The sequence below is a fragment of the Melospiza georgiana genome, chromosome 12, assembly GCF_028018845.1.
Source record: "Melospiza georgiana isolate bMelGeo1 chromosome 12, bMelGeo1.pri, whole genome shotgun sequence".
Classification (NCBI taxonomy): domain Eukaryota; kingdom Metazoa; phylum Chordata; class Aves; order Passeriformes; family Passerellidae; genus Melospiza; species Melospiza georgiana.
Genome location: NC_080441.1, coordinates 15,570,660 through 15,590,211, shown reverse-complemented (window position 1 = coordinate 15,590,211; position 19,552 = coordinate 15,570,660). Strand labels below are relative to the sequence as shown.

The window sequence follows — 19,552 nt, the reverse complement described above, 5'->3', positions numbered from 1 at the left end:
TTGATGAGCCTTTGTCATTGCTTTGTCAGTGCCCAGCCTGAGAGGTAAAACACCAGCCATGGCAATGTTTCAGCACACATTTATTGCTGCTCATTGTTTCCCTGCAGTGGATCAGAACAAAGGTCCCTATTGCACATAGATTTTTATTTTTGGCATCCTTAAAAAAAAAATTGCACAAGACTTTTTAACCACCTTCCCCTTGCCCCTATAGCTGACTGAACACACAAATGAGATTTTTCACCTACATGGATGTGGTGATACTTCCCAGACATGGTGGTGTGGGGCTTGTGAGTCAGTACAAACCCTGGGGTCAGCATGGCTTTTGTGTTTGCATACAGTGTGAGAGACACCCTAGACTGGAAAACATGCCTGGATGATCTTTGTAGACACTTTTCTACTGCATGCAACAGATAGTTGTGGTTGGATGTAATTTACCCATTGAAGAATCCCTCGGGGGTTTGGTCTGTGGGACTGGCTCAGCTGCTGCCCAGTTTCTCTGCCAGGCAGGAACAATCCAAGCTGCACGGTGAGAATTCCAATACAGTGAGGTTTTACACCTATGGCTGCACAGGGTGAATGAGAAAACTCCAGCCTGGGAACATGGGGTGAGGCCTGTCTGGGGGTGCTCATGCCACATTCATCATCTTCCCCATTTGTGAGAGGAACCCCTTGGGTGGAGGAGCTCTGATCTGGGAGAAGCTCCCTAAGACTTAGATTTCCTTGAAGCCTCATGGCCTCCAGGAAGGGTTTTGAGTTGTGTGCATTCCTGCCATGTCAGGAGCAATCTGTCTGTTCTGCCACATCCCTTGGGACTGCTGCAGGGAGGATCAGCTGGGTGCTACAGCAGGACTGTGCTTTCCCTTGCCCCGGGAGGGCAGGGAGCTGTGCTCTGAGCTATCCTGGGCTCTGCTGTAGCCACTGCCCTGCCCTGCAGTGCCACAAGAGGTGGCTCACCCCCAGGCAGCCTCTGCCCTGTGTTTGTTCCCCCAGGAGAGGAGCTGTGGGCACCCTGTGAGAGTGTGAACCGAGACCATGTCCATGGAGCAGCAGAGGGGAGTTGTGCTGGGCTGTGTGGGCAGGGGAGGCTGAGGAGGTGTTTCCCAGTGGCTGCAGGATGGTTGATGGAAGGTGCCCTGTCAGTAGACCCAGGAGACAGGCACCCACTGTGGGGAGCTGCAGGCCTGCTCAAAGGCCTCCTGCAGCAGCTGCAGGCTCTCTTCCACGCCGTTGTTGACCAGGGACAGGTCGAAGTAGTGCGCGTAGCGGCTGCGGATGCTCTCCGAGTCCTTGCGGAGCTGCTGCAGCGCCTCTGACTGCAAGGGACAGCACAGTGCTCAGCAGGGACCTTCACACCACACCCAACCAGCTAACAGCCTCCCAACACCTCCCAAACAGCTCCAGTGCTTGGGAAGTACCAGCACAGAGAATGCTTAGAGCTTGTCTGATGGGCCAGGAGCTGTTGTGTGGTCTCTGGGCTTGTGTCTGGGGCTTTTGCTGGGCTTTGTGTGGTGCTGGGAACATCAGGTTAGCTGCTGGAGTGAGGCCAGGCCTGCTGGCTCTCTGTTTACCTCTGAAATGCTCTGTGGCAGCTCCCAGGGAGAAGGCTGACAAGCAGCAGGCTGCTCAGTGCTCTGGTGGGCATTGTCACCAGCTCCAGGCTGCCTTGGAGGTGGGATCCCTGCAGGATGCTCCCTTCCCACAGGCTGACCAGAACAGCACCAGCTGGCAGAGCTCTATCTGCCTCTGCACTGCTTTTGGCTGGGGTTTAGTGCTGCACTTCAATAGCAAAAGCAAAGCTGCCTCTTCCCTCCTGCCCAGCTTGTAGGGACAGCCCAGGGGTGCATGAGCAGCTCTGCCCCTGGCACTGAGGTCCAGACCATTTCCATGTATTTCCCTAATGGAGCATGAAAGACAGGCAGCTTCTGTGCCTGGGGAGGAGGGACAGCTTGGGGTGCAGTGCTCACTGAGCTCTGCTCTGTGCAGATTTAAATAGATCTTAAAGGGTACTATTAGATTATATTAATTATATCTATTATATAATTAAATATATTATTAATAGATGAAATAAACATATTAATAGACCCAAAGCAGACCAATCGTTATGTCCTTCCCTTCTTTTTTTGTTAGACCAGCTGGGTATATATCACAATACTGATACTTTTAGCGGCCAGCACTAAAAACATTACAGATGGCAAAGTAATATTTGTAATACCACACCCTCCCTCAGGGCACAGCAAGCTTCTCTCTTTAAGGTGTTCAGTTCAACACTGGCAAACTTTAAATATAATTATTACCCTAGGGGCAAAAACAAAAAATTAAGATACTGCTTAGCTACCTTCATCTTGAGAGAGTTACTGAAAATATTCATCTATTCTTACAAAATTAATTTTCCTATATTGTGGATGGAGCCAGCAGCTGTTGGGGGTGGAGAGGGGAGGGAGGGCAAGCAGCAGCCTTTGCTCATGTGAGCTCTGCGGGGTCACATTAACTCTGCCGCATCCCTCTCCTCAGTGAGCCGAGCTGCAGGGTTATATTTAGTGCCTGGCAGCAGGGCTGGCCCTGCCCACTGCAGCAGGATGTGATTCTTCTCTGGATGGGTGACAGAGTGGCCCTTTCTGTTCTGAGATCTTTTCCCCTCCCCAGCCTGCTGCATCAGGCAGTTAATGTTCCTCTAAATGCCTGCACAACACTTGCTCTGAAGGTTGCATAAATACACTATCTGTAGCCTGAGCCTTACAAACAATAGGCTGGAAGAGGCGGCCTTGTTGCCATTGAATCCAGGAGGAGCACAGCTCTGGGTTTTCTTGTTGGCCTCTCTTCCCTTCTTCCTGCCTGGCTGGGGTGTAGGGCAGGGTAAGCAGCATCCCTGCATCCAGGGGCTTCCTGGGAAGTGATATAGCCTGTGGCTGCCAGCCTGAGGCTTGGCACTGAATGAGTTAACTGCTATCAGTGCTGCTTTCATCCTCACGTTAAAGCGATCAGCATCCTAATGAGGCAAAGAATGAAAGCAGCTCTTGTTTGTGAGTCTATTTGCATAGCTGATGGCAGGGTAAACGCTCCTGCCCCACTGTGCTGGGACTGTGCTGTGGGATGAGTCTACAGCTGCAGGAATGGGCAGCTCAGGTCTGGGCTGACTTCAGCCAAGCAGACAGGAGTACAGTGGTGGTGTAGCAGGTGCTGCCATGGCCCAAGACGGCCACGCAGAGGGGACAGGAGGGGACAGGGTGGCACTCACGTCCTCTGCCCGGTCTGTCGGGGCAATGAACACGATGAACGGGGAGAGCTCGGCCGTGCGCACGATCTTGAGGGTCTGTGGAGAGAGGGGTGCAGTCACCACAGTGTGGCCCTGCTCAGGCTGGGACTGTGCTGCAGTGGGGGCTAAAGGAGACATGTCCCCTCTCTGGGGACATGAGCTCACTGGGTGGACTCCTGGAAAAGGATCCCTGCAGCCCATTGTCACAGCCAGGTGTGTGCTGGGACAGGAACACCCTCACTGTACCCATGCCTTGGGAATGGAAATGCCACCCAGAGCTGGCTGGCTTTTTCCTTTGGGAAGAGAGGGCAGGGACAGTGACAGCCAGCACCCAGGTAATGCCATCTGTGGCAGCCCCTGTCCACCCACCCCTTCCCCTGCTCCCTACCTGGGGCTCGATGTCCAAAATAGCGACTTTGTCCTGCTGGTGGATCTTGTGCACTGTTTCAAACTTGGTGCCAAACATGTTGCCCTGGTAGCTTCCAAACTCCAAGAACTCATTGGCTGAGATGTCCCGGGTCATCTCCTCCGTGGAGACAAAGTAATAGTCCTTCCCATCCACCTCATTCTTCTTCTGGGGGCGTGTGGTGTCTGGGGAGGGAGAGAGGGGGTGAGTGCTAGCCCCCAGAAGGAGGGGGGAGCAGAGTGGAGCAGGCATCAAGACTAAGCTGTACTAATCCCCTGCTAACTGGTTCTTGCTTTGGACCAGTCCCTCAGCCAGCTGGGGACAGGCACTGGATGAAAGAGTGAGGTGTCTGTGTGGGGGCAGCAGCCCTGCAGCCTCTGTGGGCAAAGGTGGCTCCATGTGGGGCTGCAGGCAGGGAGGCCTTGCACATGGGGATCTGACTGCAGGGGCTTGGTGGTGCTGGAGGAACATCTCCCCACCTCCCACCTGCTGTCAGAAGGTCCTGGGTCAGAGGTGAGAGGAAATGCATCTTGTGCTGGTACTTACATGGGGGTGGGTACATGAACTTGTCTGGGTTGTTGCTGAGCAGAGCATTCTTGATGTGGCTACGGCCCACACCACTGGCCCCTGGAGAGAGAGAGAGATGGACACTGGAGCTGGGCTCAGAGCAGCCTGGTGGGAGATGCTGGGGCCCCTCCACAGGTCTGGGTCTGACAAAAAGTGCAGAGCTTGGTCTGGGCCCTGCCCAAGATGTGCTCTCTGGGCTGGTCTGTGGTGTCTTCCAGCCCTGGAAAAGGCTCTTTGTGCCCTGAGAATGCTCATCTCCAGCCCCAGCTGGAGACAGGACTGCTGCCTGCAGAGCAACCAGCCTGGCTGGACTGGCCCATGCCCATGGAATCCAGTGCTCAGTCCCCACAGAGTGGGAGTGCTTGCTTTGATGCAACTGCAGAGCTGCTTTTAATAGAGATTTTCCATCAAGAGACTCAGGAGTTGCAAATGCCTGAATTAACTCTTCCCCAGCACTGCAGCAGATGCCAAACCATGCTTGCTGCATGGAGGGGGTCAGCCTATGGATGGGATGACTGCTGCAGACTGAAGAAATGCTCCCCAGACATTACTAGGTCTCGAAGGCCATGCTGCCCCAGCCCCTGTGCAGTCCTGGGTCCCCCTGGTTCCCACACACAGTCCCTGTGCTGCAGAGGATGCCTGGCACAGGACCTACCAATGAGCACCAGAGTCTTCCTCTTGAAGGCAGGCAGCCTCACCACCTCCTCGTAGGAAACAACATCCAGCTGGTCAAAAACTGGGGTGGAGGAGAAAGGAGACATGAAGGGGTCAGAACTGGCTTGGCCACACCAGCATGAGCCATGTTTGTGTGTCAGAGCAAAGCCAGGGGAAATGGACAGCAGTGGTCAGGACTGGGCTGGGAGCTCATCCACCCTTGAAAAAGAGCAGCAGCATGTGAGGGGCAGAGTGGCAAAGAAGCCAGGGAAGCCATTGCTTTTGCTCAGTAATTCTGCTCAGGACAGTAGGACCTGGGAGCTGGGGTGGAGGCAGCAAGAAGCTGCAGGGAGGTTATTGCTGGGGGAGCTTTATATATCTGGGTGATTTACAGCCTTGTTTGTTGCTGGTTGGAGCTGCAGGCCGGGCCAGGAGCCAGCAGTCCCTGGGCACCCACCTTTGCCAGCTCTTGGCTCAGTTTAGCATGGGGTGCTGCTCCTGCCCACCAGGGACAGGCCTTGGCAGCTGTGGGAGCAGTTCAGGCTGCTCCTGACTGCTGAGCAGCAGCACTGCCACTGCCTCCCCCGTGGGGTTCAGCAGCCTGTGAGGTTTGGGGCTGGGGAGCCTGAGCTCACAGAGCCAGGAGGGCAAGGGATTGTCACCAGGGGAGCTCAGTGCTCAGTGCTGAGCCAGCCCTGGCCTCGTGCTCTACATGGGGACACAGCTGTGGCCACATGAGGAACATGAAGGCTGCAGAACAGACTCTAAAAAAGCTGACAGCTGTGGGGTATCTGAGATTCCACTGCTGCCACAGCTGGGCTGTTTGGCTGACTCCTGAGGAGGACAGAGGCAGGGGCATGGCCAGGGCTGGGGCTGGGCCCACTGCCCTGCTCACACTTACTTGAGCTGTGCTTGGCCAGGTATTTATCTTTGCACTTCTTCTTCTTCCCGAAGGGGCTGCAGCTCGGGGACTCGCTCTGGCTGGGCTGGGAGACGCTCGCCACACGCCTGCCAAGAGAGCAGCACACCCCCATGGCCCAGCTGTCCCCCAAACCCTGGCACAGCAGCAGGACTGTCCCTCAGACATGCAAGAGAAACAGGCTGGCTGCTGGAACAGGCAAAGCTCACCCTGCAGCACGTGAAGGGACATTTTCCTCCTTGTCCCAGCAGTGACACTGGTGTTACCCAACACAAACTCCTGACAGCACATGGTCACTGCTCCCTCCTCCACTCCCAAATCCAGCCCTTCTGGGCAAATGCAGGGACCTACCACTCCTGCAGCTCTGGAGAAGGGATGAGTCCTGCTGACTCAGTAGAGGAGCCCTCCACCCGGCCCTGCCACCAGTTGCTGTCGTCCTTGTTTATGATCTGAATCACATCTCCGATCTGAAACTTCAGCCCTGCCTCCTTGCAGGGGATCAGGTTGTCTTTCTTGGGGTCGTAGTCAAACTGTGCCCTCATGAACATCTACACAACAGAGAGGAGACCAGAGTCAGCCTGGCCATGCAACACATGAAGGGGACATTTTCCTGCTTGTCCCAGCAGTGACACCGGTGTTACCCAACACAAACTCCATACAGGGTGGCTGAGCTTGGCCCCCACACTGCACTCCCAGGCAGTGACTGCAGAGATGGCTCCAGGCACAAAGCCCCTGCTCATTTCCAGGCCCCACGAGGCTGTGTGGGGAGAAAGGAGATGCACAAAGCTTAGGGGGAAAGTCCTGGGCATGGAATTGTAGTGAGATGAGGTGGTGAGTGGATGAGGGCATTTTGGCCTGACTGGGAGCTGATGGCAGGGCTGCAGCCTCTAGGCACCCCCACACCCACAGGTGGTGTTCAAACCCTGCCATGGAGCTCCCTGCAGTGCCCTGAGTGCTGCACAGTGCTGCTGAGCTGAGCCAGCCACACAGGAGTGCCACCAACACGGTGCACAGCTGGGCTCTGCAGCGGGGTGAGCACAGAGGTGATGTTGCAACAGGGAAGGCCATGGCTCAATCTCAGCTGCTCTGTGCTGCCTTTCCCCATAGCTGGGCAATCCCTGCATGGCACAAGGCCTCTGGGGAGCCAAGGCTGCAGTGCTGTATCTATTCTTGCCTTGCTCTGTCCTGGGCCCTTTTGCATCTTCCAAAACTCATCACAGCTGCAACTGGAAACAAGCTGCTGCTATGGCTTCCCAGGCCACTGTGTGCCCTCCTGAGGCTGGGGAAGCTCTAGGGACAAGAAGGTGTGAGAAAGTTTGTTTTCCCTGTCCCTTCTGCTTGCTCAGCTCCTTGGGAGGGAGTCCAGACAGAGTGTAGGCAAAGCCAGGCAGAGTGCAGAGCATTAGGAGTGAAAAGCAGAGTTTAGGGAATGCTGAGCATGACCCTAGCAAGTTAGTAACCCCAGAAACACAGCATGTAGCAAGGGGGGGGGGGGAAAGTTTCACATGGGGTAATGCCTGTCCTGTCCTCAGATGTGATAGGCAGGGCCTGGAAACTCATCCTGCCCTGGTGGGACAGACCATGCTGCCCTTGTTCCACATTAAAGCCATTTCCCTCAGCTGTGCTGCTGCAGGCACAGAGCCATCAGGACACAAACATGGCTCCCTTCCACTGCCAGAAAACACCATATGGATCAAGCTGTGGCACGAGGAGGTGACAAGAAAATGAAATTAGGAAAAACAATAGGAGTGGAATCTCCTTTCAGGATGAGGACTGCTGCTTGCTTTGAGAGCACTCTCTGGCACCAGGAAGCACAAACATGAAGGATACACAGCAGGCACTGCCCAGGCACCTGCCCAGAGCTCTCTGCTCCTGCAGCACTGGTGTCCCAAGCCAGGACATTTGGGAAAGACCCCTCCTACATCAGTTAGATGCCAGCTCCACACATCACCCACAGCTGTACAGGGCTCTGCCTGCCTGCTGCCAGCCCCTTTCTGGGGCCAGACAGCTGCTGAGCAGGCTCCAGCATGAGAAGTCTTGGTCTTTTAAAGTCAAAGGACTGCAGGAAATATGCTGGAGGGGTCCTCAAGAGCCTTGAATGCTCTGTGTTTCCTCTCATTAAGACATTCCCAAGCAGACCTGCTCCAGGAGACACTCAACCTTGTGAGCCCAGGCAGGGGAAAATCATGATGCCAGCATCTCCACCATCCTGCCTGCCAGGCACTGAGATAAAGGTGACCATGGGGATCCAAAGAGTCCACTCTTGGTGGTGGTACTGCAACAAACCCAGACACAAGTAGCTGTGGCTCTGGGGAGCAGACAGCACCACTGCCCTGCACAGCAGGAGCAGTACAAGTGCTGCTGGGAAGGAGTTTGTCCCTGTGTCTTTCCCAGCCTCAGGTGAACCAGCAACTGCATTCTTTTCCTCTGGGGTACATGTTCCCCTGGCACAGAGTTGGCCAACTGGAGCTGGCTGGGTCAGGACAGGGAGGGCAGACTGACAGCAGGGAAGGACAGACAGGGCCAGTGTTTAACAAACACACATGCAAAGCTGGTTGAGCAGGACTGGGGGCAGCATAAACTGAGGAAGAAACAGAGCCACCAACACCTGCCACCACGTTCAGAACTTCAGCTTCTCTGGGTAAAGAAGGATGTGTGCTCCCTCAGCCCATCCCAGCACCATCCAGCCCCCGCCCTCTGCCTCTGAACTCCTCTCCCTGCCCTGCCTGTCCATGATAAGGGGCTGCACAAGGACAAGACAGGAACTCAGCTACAATGCCCTGAACACAGCCCTGCCCACTGCTCTATTTCAGCCCCAGCAGGACTTCAAAGGCAGGTGTCATCCCCTGGTGACACAGCATGGCCTCCCTGCCCTGGCAGTGACAGCAGGTGCAAGAACTGCCTTCCTGCCCCCACTGTTCCTTCCTCCCACGCTGTGCACGGCGCCATCCGCACTGATGTCACCCTCACTGGGGCTGCTGCACCTGGCCTTGGTGGCAGCAGGGACCACAGAGCAGGGGCTGCCCTGTCACACACAGCCATGGCTCTGGAGGAAACCCTCACGTGCTCCCTGCTGTGCCCCTGCCACTGCTTTCCCATCCCCAAGCACCACTGGTGGCTCAGCCATGCCAGCCCGTGTTCCTGCACACACTTTGAGTGAAAACACCCACACAGGCCCAGCATGTGGCTGTCTGCAGGGATGTAAGCACAGGACAGGTCCCTCCAGCAGCTCAGACAAGGCAGGCACCCCCTTGCCCTGACACCCCTGGCTTGTCCCCAGCATGTCCTGCATGATTTGCTGTGTCCCACCCTGCCCCACAGCCCTGTCCCAGCACTGCCCATGGTCCAGAGGCTGCACTTACCTGGAGAGCAGGGAGGCGGCTTTGCTGGTTGGGAATGACTTTTAATGACACCATCCCCTTGGTTTCTTTCTAGTGAACAAAGGGGAGAAAGAAGAGTTGGAGGAGGTGGTGTCTGGAGGCAGCTCAACAGCAGCAAGCTGTGCAGGGAGGTGCTGAGTGCCAGGGCCTGCAAAGGCTCCTGGGCACCCCACCATGCTGTGCTGCTGGGGGACACCACAGCCTGGTCAAAAACAGCTGTGCTTGGCTTTGCCATACTTGTGTCATTCCCATGGGGGACACCAGCACCCCTACAAGGGTCTGGCTGTGGGCACTGCTAAGCACCACCAGAATGAACATGAAGATCTGCATCATCTCCTCTCTGGCTGCTCCAGAGAGGAGCCTGGGAGGAGAGGCTGACTCTTCCAGGTCCCCTCCATGGTGGCCCCTTGCTCTGGCCCTCCTGGTGACATCAGAGCACAGCACTCTCCTGCCTGCCACAGGCCACTGTTGCCTCACACACATCACAACCCCCACATGGTCCTGTGGGACAACCAGTGTGGAGGCTTGGAGGGGCCTCCTGGGCCAACCACTCTTCTCAGGAGGCAAAACCAAAGACAAGCTCCTCCTTGGTCCTGCTGTCTGGAGCAGGGACATCCTGTGTCACTTTGGCAAGGCCAAGCCTCCTGCTTTAGGCTGCTGGTGGGGGCTCTCAGCAGCAGCACCACCTCCCTCCAACAAGGTGTCATGTGCTGGGGAGAGATCAGGATCAGCAATGTATGAGCCCCAGGCAGCTCCGAGGCCCTGTCCAAAGCTGTCTCTGGCAAGGGCCTGACAGGACCAGCATGGCCTCAGCAGCAGGCAAATGGCACCAATATGACATGCATGTGTGGCTCAGGTCTGCAGGAGCTGCACAGCAGCCTTGGCAAACAGAGCTGGTTTCCAAGCCCCACACAGGATCAGCACATGTCAGGGACCCACTCAACAGCCCTCAGTGCTGCCCTAGGAGGCCAGAAATAAGCAGCAAGCACAGGGGGCTGCGTGCAGGATGGTTTCTGCCACACCTCACTGCTGTATGTAGGCAGCTGTGTGAAGGCTCTGGTGTGTGGGAGGGGGTGAATGCTCACAGCATGCAGGGCAAAGGGGTCCTTCCCAGGAACAGCCCTGACACACACAGATACCTACCAGCATCTTCTGCAGCTGGTCAACTGTGTGGTTGCTCGCACTCTGCCCATTGATTTCTATGATTTCATCACCCACGTGCAGGGAGCCTGCCAGCAATGTGAGAAACATGAAAATGCAGAAAAGGGACAAGAGCTGCTCACCAAACCCAGTTCACACAGCTCCATCAGCCTCCAGGGCCAGGACACTGCAGTGTTTGCCTGGCAGTGCTTCGGGAAGCACACATGCCACCTCAGCACATGGCAGGAAAGCACAAGGGGAATGAATTCTTCCCCTTCCACCCAACACACACACCTAGCCAGTCCTAAGGTCATCAGGCTGCTTTCCACTGTGTGCAAAGTGCTCTGGACTGGTCAAAGCACCTGCATCAGCATTTCAAACACAGCCCCAAGTACCTCACCTGAAGCCAATCACAACCTCCTTACAAGGCCTTTAACACAAGCATTCCTCACTTTATGTGTTTTCAGTTTATACACCCAGGCAGATTACAGCCTCAGATATACTACTAAAAACCAGGCTCCAGTAATGTTATTGGAATGGCTCCTGTCTTATTTTGGCAGTGGTAAGCACAGACTTCCCACTTGGATCCAAGGCTGGAAAAGCAGCCTCTTCTAAGCAGAGAACATCTCGTATCCACGCCTCCTTGGCAAGACCCAAAACCAGAAAATAGCACCTATTTATTTCTTTTGGCACCTTCTTTTGGTCTGCAGAGCCAATCTACAGGATGCCTGTCCCACCTGTGCACTTTAGGAATGGGAAGAGCCTCCCCCAAGGTCCCTGGGGTATGATCCATCTCTTCTTACAGTGACCCCATCACAAGACAGAGACAGATGATCTCCAGTTCCTTTTTGGGAGAGCCCTTCCCCCAGCCCTTTATTTATCCCTAAAGCCTCCAGTGCTTTAACATGACAACCATGCAGAGAGACCAGTGAGTCCCAAGCTCCTGACAGATCCCTAGGGGAGGAACAGGCACAGATGTCCATGTCACAGGGGGAAGCCAGCCGTGCTGAGGACCTGCATTACTGCTGCATGGGAAGAAACCACCTGCAGACGTGCACCCCATGCACCACTTTTCCAAAGGCCTCGTTACCTTGTCTGTGAATCATGCCCCCATGGAAGATCCTGGCCACCATGCAGCTCTGCTTGTCATTTTGCTTCAGCGTGATTCCCTGCAAGACAGGAAAATCCATGACTGCTCGCTGCAGGGGAGAGCTCTCCTGCCCTCACAAAGTCCTCTCCAGGCCCATATCCACAGTGGGCTGTGCAGTGGCTGGGGGGAAGACCCTGCTAGGCCAACTCAGGCTGCTGCAGCTCCTCTTGGCAAAAGCACCACCACCCTTTGCAGGGCTCGCTTCGGCTCCCTGGGCAGAAGGCAGAGTCCAGCACCTTCTTCCCATGGCCGAGATCTCCGGTGACTGTTTCCCTCAAGCCAGGCTGCTGGCTCAGCTCAGGCTGCCCCTCCACCCCCGGGTGCCATGCAGCTTTGGGGCCTTGCCAGCTCTCACCATGGGCTCCTCGGTGACCTTCTCGAACTGCACGAGGCGGATCTTGCGCACCTCGCGGCCGCCGTGCGAGGGGCTGCCCAGGGTCGCTGAGCCGTTGGTGTAAATGTCCTCAGTCAGGGTGTGTGGGGACTGAGTCATGGCCTGTCGGGGCAAAACAGAGACCACGGTTTAGGGGCTCCACCTGGGAATGCTGATCCCTGCTCTGGGGCTCAGCTACTCGAACCTGAGTTACTTTGGAGTTGGTTAAGGTGCCTGCGGTGCAGGTGGAGCACACAGGAGGAGAAGACACTAAGGGCAAGAAGAGAAAAGGAGCAGAAGAACTTGAGCCTTGGAGATGTGGATGTGGGTTTAATCTGCAGTTTTCCGGGTGGGAAACACAAGAGGTAAGAACAATTTGGAAAAGCCAGAGGTAGAAGAAGCCAAAAGAGTTCACAGCTGATCTTCTGAAGCAAAGAGTCACAAACACTCCTTGTGTGTCGCAGCAGCACTTGGCTCACAGGTAGCTTGTTGCAGAGCATAAGGCCCGGGATTTCTCCACCACGTGAACAGAACACTTTGGGACTCACCCCTGAGAACTGGAGCCAGGCTTTGCTCCAGCTTAGTTTGCAAGTTCAACCTTTCCTGACCTACATCAGTGGGCAACTGACACGGTGCAGTGCCAACATCCAGGCACTGAAGGCAGCGCTCCCAAGCCAGCCAGAAACATCCCATTCCCCTTCCAGCCCCATCTCCTTTCATGCTGGTTTGCACTGGAAAGCCAGGCTTTCAGTCCTGAGGAAATCCCTGTTCTTGGTTTCCAGCATGTGCTGGCACCAGGGCTGACACAGAGCGCTTGGGGTCCCATACAAAGACCTGCAAATCCATCCTGCCCAGTGAGCTTCTCCCTCACAGCCCAAGAAAGCCTGACACAGTCCTGTTAAACCCCTCAGACACACTGGGCAATGTCTCCACACAGCTCACAAATGTGCCTGTTTGTCCCCAAGTGCAGTGGACTTTCCTCAAGCCTCTCCCAGATCAGTGCTAGCCCAGCAAAACCCAGATCAGCTTTGATCTGCAGCCTCTGCCCTGTTGGCACAAATTCCCACACCAGCTCAGGATGCAAAACAAACCCTCCTGGCTGTCCCACTCCACACCAGACTCCTGGCTTTGCTGCCCAGTTTGCAGCCTGCACCCTCCCTCCCAGCAGTGCCTGAGCTGAGAGCCACAGCCAGCAAAGCTGCAGGGACAGTCAGCAAAGTCCTCATCAGCTTCAGTCCTGCATCAGTGATGTGGCAGGGCCCAGACAGGCAGAGCCAACACCTCTCCTCACACAGCCTGACTTGTCAACTGAGCACCAGGGCCAGAAGCTCCATGCAGGAGCTGGGAAATAGCAGCCTGACCCCCTGCCCCAGCTCAGTCTCACCCACCCTGACCCCTGGCCAGGAGCACAGGAGAAGCTGCAGCCCCACACTGCCAGGGGAGGAGGCAGATCTGGGCAGGCCAGTGAAGAGCACCTGCTCCTGGGCTGCAGCCATGGCACCAAACCACAATAATATGAGCTCTGGTAGGGATGTGCTGGAATGCTGCTGGCTGATCCAGCTCTGTGCAGTGGCAGAAAGCAGGGAGGGAGCAAAGAAAGGGACAGCAGAGTCAGGACTAACAAGGATAGCAGGAAAGGTGCTGGCAGAGAGGGACAGAGCAGGCATGGTCACTGTCACAGCCCCCAGAAAGGCCAGGGAGAGAAGGGCTCTGGGAGCTGTGTGCCCATCATGCAGTGATTTATTTTTAAGCCAACTACTTCCAGAAGTGCCAACCAACCTCCTCCTCAAAAGGGAACCACATGGGCTCCAGCTGCCATTGGCTTAAACACGGAGAAGAAGGCTGAATCCCAGCCCAGAACAGCAGCCAGGCCATGGACTTGCAGGGTGGAAGGAAGAAAAGTTGTATCCATCCCCCAAGCCTGGCCTGGCAGCCCAACAGGCACCATGCTACCACAGCATGTGCAGAACACAGGAACAGATCCAGCAGTGTGTGTGCCTAGAGCTGTCCCACAGCTCTCTGCCAGCTGTCCCCTGTGCCAGACCAGCAGGTGCAAGGAGGAGTAGGAGGACAAGGACCTTCTCCAGCCCAACCTGAGGCCAAAGTGCCCACGAGGTGCTTGGAGTCAGCACAGATCATACTTATCTTGGTCATGCCTTGGGAAAGGGTTAGACCATGCAGCTCCTGGCTTCAAACCTCTAGGCTCAGCAGAGCCCAGTGACCCAGGACTGCACAGTCTGCTCCAGGGACTGGGAGTTCCCATCCTCACCATGCCCATCAGCTGAGCTTCCTGGCCTCGACCTTTGCTTTTTGCTGAGAGCTGGAGAAAACACCCAGCCCTCCATGCTGACACAGCACCAGTGTCACCCTGGTGAGTGACTCCTGGAGAACAAGGTCTGTCACCAGAGACTGGCTGCTGTGCCTGGGGATGGCCACCAGTCCCTTGATGGCAACTCTGAATGCACAAGGGTCCTCCAGAACCAGAGCCACGCTGGGATGGTGTGGCTTTTTTGCTGATGGCACTGGGCAGCCAGTGGGTGGGGATGGGAGGATGGCTGGTTCATGAGGACAGCCAGAACCCTTGGGGTGGCAGACTCAGCCCTGATGCTGGCACCCAGAAACAGGAGACGTGTGTGGCTCTCATGCCCCATGCCCATGAGCTGGCTGGCTGGATTGCCTTGCACTCTGCTGGCAGCTGCCACGCTCAGGGCTGGCTTGGCCCAGCGTAGTCTGTGACCTCAAGAGCCTTTCAAGTCACGCTGGTGACTGGCCAGACTCTGCTCCTTGTGCACTGCTCCACAGGAAACATCTGTGAGCGCTGCTGAGAGCCAGCTCGTGGCCACCAGCCACTGCCAGCTGTGTCACTGCCAGGCCCGTGCTGGGGCAGATGTGGGGCAAGGAGGTTGGGGGCTGAGCTGTGCAACAGGGCTGTCCAGCAGCCCTGTGTGCCTTGCAGCTGGGTGACAGGGGTACAAATCCTCCTGCACAAATCCTGCACTGGCAATGCACACCAGAGCCACCAGCTCTGTGGGTCAGAGGTGCCCCACAACCCCTTGTCTGCATTTCCTACAAGATTTCTGCCCCATATCCCAGGGCACAGGGAATGTACCAGCTCCTTGGGCAGTGTTTACAAACAGGGAATGTGGTGAGGATCCCAGGACTTGGCATCTGTTCCCCAGTGGGGTCAGCACTGTCTGCCAGGGCTGCTGCTGCTGCTGTGCTGGCTCCACCAGGCTGGGCAAATCAAACATTAACTGGGCAGCTTGTTTGCAGGAGGCTGAAGCAGCACTTGAGGAAAGCAGCACTACAGAGCAAAGGGCACGTTCAGAGATTTGGTTCCTGGGCTCTCCTTGCTGCTCCAGCCAGGAGACTTCAGTACCAGGCGGCCTTGGAAAAACAGGTCTGCCTGGTCAGTATGTGGAGAAAACTACTGCTGGATTTGCCTAGCAGGCCCCCAAAGCACAGCAGCTTGGATGCAAGAATGAATCCTGGAGCCAGGTTTCTCTGGGATTGCCCTCTTGGCTGGCAGGAAGACACACTGTTCTCACACTGTGAGGAACAAAATCCCAGCTCCCTCCATGAATCATGACCCCTCACATTATAATCACCATGGGTGCATGCAGAGAGGCTGGGGCACTGCTTGGTGCAGAGATGTCCTGACCCAGCAATATCTCCTGCCACCCTCCAGTGCTTCCAGCCTTGCCTCCCTCCCCATCCAGGATCTGTCTATCTCAGTCTTGTACAGCTTAAAAAACACAGCAATGTGTAAAAAAATGCAAAGTAGCAAAAAAAAATGAGCTTGGGAGCTGCTTTAAGGCTGCTTCAGCAGGCTGGAGAGCTACAGCCACGTAGACATTTAGAAGTAATTCATTCTGCCAGGGGCTACTGACTTCTCAAGTCTGCCTGCACAGCCACAGGAACAATCTCACCTAAAACCCCTTCTAGCAATATGATTGAAGTTTAAAAACAAGAATCAAACCAGCAAACATTTAAACCAAAAAGGATTACATTGCTGACATCAGGAAAAGGCCCAGCAACACCAACAGGTCTCTGTGGGAAGGGGAAAAGAGAAATAGGAAGGATACAAAATGGTCGTGGCAGCCAGAAGGTGCTGCCAGCTCTGTGTGCCCTCACACTGACTCCAGATTACAGAGTGCTGCAATGGAGATGGGCCAGATTTTCAAGGGAGCACAGTCAGTTTTGCTGAGGCACCACCTTCCCACCAGAAAAGGCTGATGCAGCCTTCCAGATGTGTTTGTGAAGCTGGTAACCTCCAAGGGACAGCCACTGAAACCACAACGCTGACAGAAGGAGGAGCTGCCCTGCCACTCCATCCCAGCCTCCAGAACAAGCCCTGCAAAACAGCTCTTTCCCTGTAGCTGTGACACACAGCCACACAGCAAAATACTTTATTTGGGATTAAAAAGTTGGAACCAGCCCTCCCCACTTTGTTTGTCAAAGCCAGAAGTTTTAGCTCAGCTTTCAAGTGAGTTTTACCTGTGGTTGATTCAGGATTTGCTCCCTGTAGCCTCAGTCTGCCTTGGAGCTGCTGCCAGCTGGATGCTGAGAGCTGCTGCCCAGAGGCAAGTGCAGTGCTCCCTCTGCACCCTCAAATCAGCTCTCCCCAGAAGTACCCTCCTTTTCTCCACCAAACTCCCAAAGGTCACATTTGCTGCCCATTTTACAGCTGGGGAACTGAGTCACAGGTGATAAAGGGACAAGCCCAAGGTCATCCTGCCAGGTGCAACAGCTGGAAATAAAGCCCACACCTTTTTGGTAAATCTCTACTTGTCAGTCAGGAGATATGGCAAAGATATGCAGGCACGTGGTGAGGCTCAAGAGGAGAGGCCTGGGGCTGTTTTCTAGCAATAACATGGCTTCCACTTGCCATGATTTGCATGCCCTGCCACCACGTGAGGAACACAGCACAGCACTTCCCAGCACATGGCTCTGCCAGACAAAATGCAGAAGAGAAACCTCCTAGTCACCCTGTTTGACTCCAGAGCAGGAGCAGCCAGGCACACCCAGCACCCTTCCCAAGAAGGGACATTGCTGCTGGGTGAGGTCTCGGTGTCCCACGGAGGGGCCACAGCCACCCTGGGCCATCTCTGCATACCCATGACACAGAGACAGGAATCTGTGACTGGCAAGCTCAGGACACTGCTGGAAGCCAGCACTACAGAGCTCCTTTTAAAAGGCCTCATGCAGATCTCCGTTCACCATCTCTCCCTTTATCCCTACTGAAATAAATACACCACAACACCAGGAAGCTGCAGGGCAGCTCCTACACTTTCCATGCTCTGCTGCTATTGGCAATTTATCCTTGCTCTGTCTGCAGCCAGACAGGCCCTCTGCCTGGATCTCTCAGTCATTGCCTGGTCCAGACACTTTGCTTTAATTATATTTTTCCTACTGTTTCTCTCAAAGCATCCTGTCAGGGTCGAACCATGAGAAGCAGATGCACCACTGGTGTGAGACAGATCTGATCAGGCCTCTTTTTCATGTTTAAGTGTCCAACACGATGGGCAAGGACAGCACTTCAGGGAAATTTCCTCCCTGCTCTCTCTCAGAGGCTCCCCACAGTTGCAAGGAAACCTTAGCCCAGGCACATTACGCCACGGCATCACCAAGGATGCGTTTTCAAAGCTGGGAGAAAAGCACCAGCTGTTTAACACTGGCAACTGCCGACCCTCTGGTGGCTGCACCCAAGCCGCCCCAAACAACACTGAGTGAGGAAGGAGCCCACCGAGCAGAACCGAGAGGGCTGGTGCAGCCTGCCCTCCTCGTGCTGGAGGTGCGGTGCATGCGGCCACGGGCTCACTCCCTGTCCCGGGCAGGTGTGAGAGGGGCTGCGTGCATCCTCATTCCCTGGGCAGAGACCCCCGCCCTCCTGCAGCCCATGCCGTGCACCGGGAGGTTGCTCAGCAGCTGAATCAGCTCATGTGACAGGCAGTTCCAGTTCAGACCAGCTACAACTTTGCAGCAAAACAAGCACAATCTCTTCCGCGGCAGGATGCTGGAGCCTTGCTCGCCAGCACCCAGCTCTTTGCCCTGCCGGCAGTGCTGGGTGACCATTCCCCGGAGGCACCCGCGTCCCCAGCGAGCACCGCTGCTCCCGGGCTGCTGGGGCCCGCAGCTGGATGAGCAGCCTGCCTGTGGGGCCCTGCTTCTCTCCGTGTGCGGGAGGGACGGGATGGAGCGGCACCCCCGGGAGCCGTGCCGGGCCCGAGCCGGGCGCAGAGCGCTGGGCTAAGGGCCCGCAGGGCAGCGGGGCACGCCGGGCTCCCTGCCGGGGCTCGGCGGGGATGGGGCCGGGAGCGGGGCGCAGGCGGAGCCGCGGGGTCTGGGGGCGCACCGGGCCGCTCACCTCGGGCTTGGGCCGGTTCTGCAGGAGGTGCTCCAGGTAGAGGTCGGAGAGCGCCGTCCTCATGCTGCCGCCGCCGTCGCTGCGCCCCGACTTGAGCGTCATCCCGGCGGCAGCTGCGGCCGGCCCCGCTGGCCCCGGCAGCGCTGAGCGGCCCGGCCCGGCTGCGGCGGCGCCGCGGGCTCCCCACGCTCCGCCCGAGTGCGGCGGGGGCCGGGCGGAGCCAGGCGGCGGGGGCGGACCGGGGACGCGCCGGGGGCTCGGTGGGGCCGCCCGGCGGCAGCGGGGCCCAGCAGCCGGGGCCGAGCAGCCGGCGCTGAGAGAGCGGCGCTGGGAGGGCGGCACTGGGCGGCCCCGCTGCGCTCGGCCTCGCCTCGCCTCGCCTCGCCTCGCTCAGCGCGGGGGCTTCTCCCGTGGGAGCGTCCCCATCGCCTCAGGGCTGGGCCAGCCCCCGGCCCCTGCCTGGCCCTGGTCGTGCCCAGGCATTCCGGTCACAGAGTGCACCCAAACGGACCCGCGAGGGTCATCGAGGCCATCTCGGGCCCTGCCCAGGACACCCCACAGTCCCACCCCGTGCCCCAGAGCACTGCCCAAAGGCTCCGTGAGCTCTGTCAGAGCTGCTGTGAGCGCTGCCCTGGGAGCTGTTCCAGTGCCCAGCACCCTCTGGGGGAAGAACCTGTCCCTAATACACAGCTAAACCTTCCCTGACACAACTTCAGCCATTCCCTCGGACCTGTGATGGGTCAGCACAGAGGGGGATCAGGGTCTGCCCCTCCTCATCAGTAAGTTGTATCTGCAATGAGCTCTGTGCTCAATCTCTTCTCCAGGCTGGACAGACCAAGTGACCTCACCTGTTCCACACAAAGCTTCCTCTCAAGGCCCCTCACCATCTTCATTTCCCTCATTTGGATACTCTGAGCAGGAACCCAGCAAGGACAGGGGGAGCGCCTCTCCAAAGTGGCACTGGCTGGCGCATGGCTGGCTCTCACAAACCAGTGGTCATCCCTGGGCTCTGACAGTGTGCAAAGCTCCAGGGTACCTCCAGGGTACCTTCCTCTGCACTCTAGCAAGTCCAGCCCTCTTCTTCCTTCAGCTGTTCTGGGTCTTCCACCTTCTTCACCTTGCATGGGTGGGATGGCAAATCCCTGTATTTGTGAGTCAAGCATGGTGCAAAGGGCTTCTGTCAAACCATTTCTGCCCTTGCTGTGTAGGTCTTACTGATGGGAAGGTCAAAGTGAAGTCAGCTTTATTTGGGGATGGAAGGTTAATTCTGCTGTATTATTCCTTAAGAAAACACTGAAAGGGTTTTCCACAATTTTCCACACCATCCCTGGGATCTTGGAGGT

General features: G+C 56.4%; 1 protein-coding gene across 1 annotated transcript; it reads right to left on the bottom strand.

The window, feature by feature from the left end:
• Positions 1-63: 63 nt before the first annotated feature.
• MPP1 (MAGUK p55 scaffold protein 1) lies at positions 64-18,365 on the bottom strand. Its single transcript, XM_058032590.1, has 12 exons — positions 18,210-18,365; positions 11,825-11,965; positions 11,410-11,488; positions 10,323-10,408; positions 9,162-9,230; positions 6,151-6,347; positions 5,782-5,888; positions 4,882-4,962; positions 4,206-4,286; positions 3,642-3,844; positions 3,236-3,310; positions 64-1,313 (listed from the first exon to the last, which is right to left on the bottom strand). Exons 1-12 carry the CDS (start codon positions 18,309-18,311, stop codon positions 1,137-1,139), a joined length of 1,398 nt encoding a protein of 465 aa, XP_057888573.1. The 5' UTR covers positions 18,312-18,365; the 3' UTR covers positions 64-1,136.
• Between the last annotated feature and the right edge of the window lie 1,187 nt (positions 18,366-19,552).

Excerpts from the sequence above, each read along its gene's own strand:
- MPP1 (XM_058032590.1), bottom strand. The coding sequence starts at position 18,311 with ATGACGCTCAAGTCGGGGCGCAGCGACGGCGGCGGCAGCATGAGGACG. Across the intron at positions 11,489-11,824 it reads AGGTCACCGAGGAGCCCATG|GGAATCACGCTGAAGCAAAA; the intron begins GTGAGAGCTGGC and ends CCTGTCTTGCAG. Across the intron at positions 3,845-4,205 it reads GTTCATGTACCCACCCCCAT|ACACCACACGCCCCCAGAAG; the intron begins GTAAGTACCAGC and ends CTCCCTCCCCAG.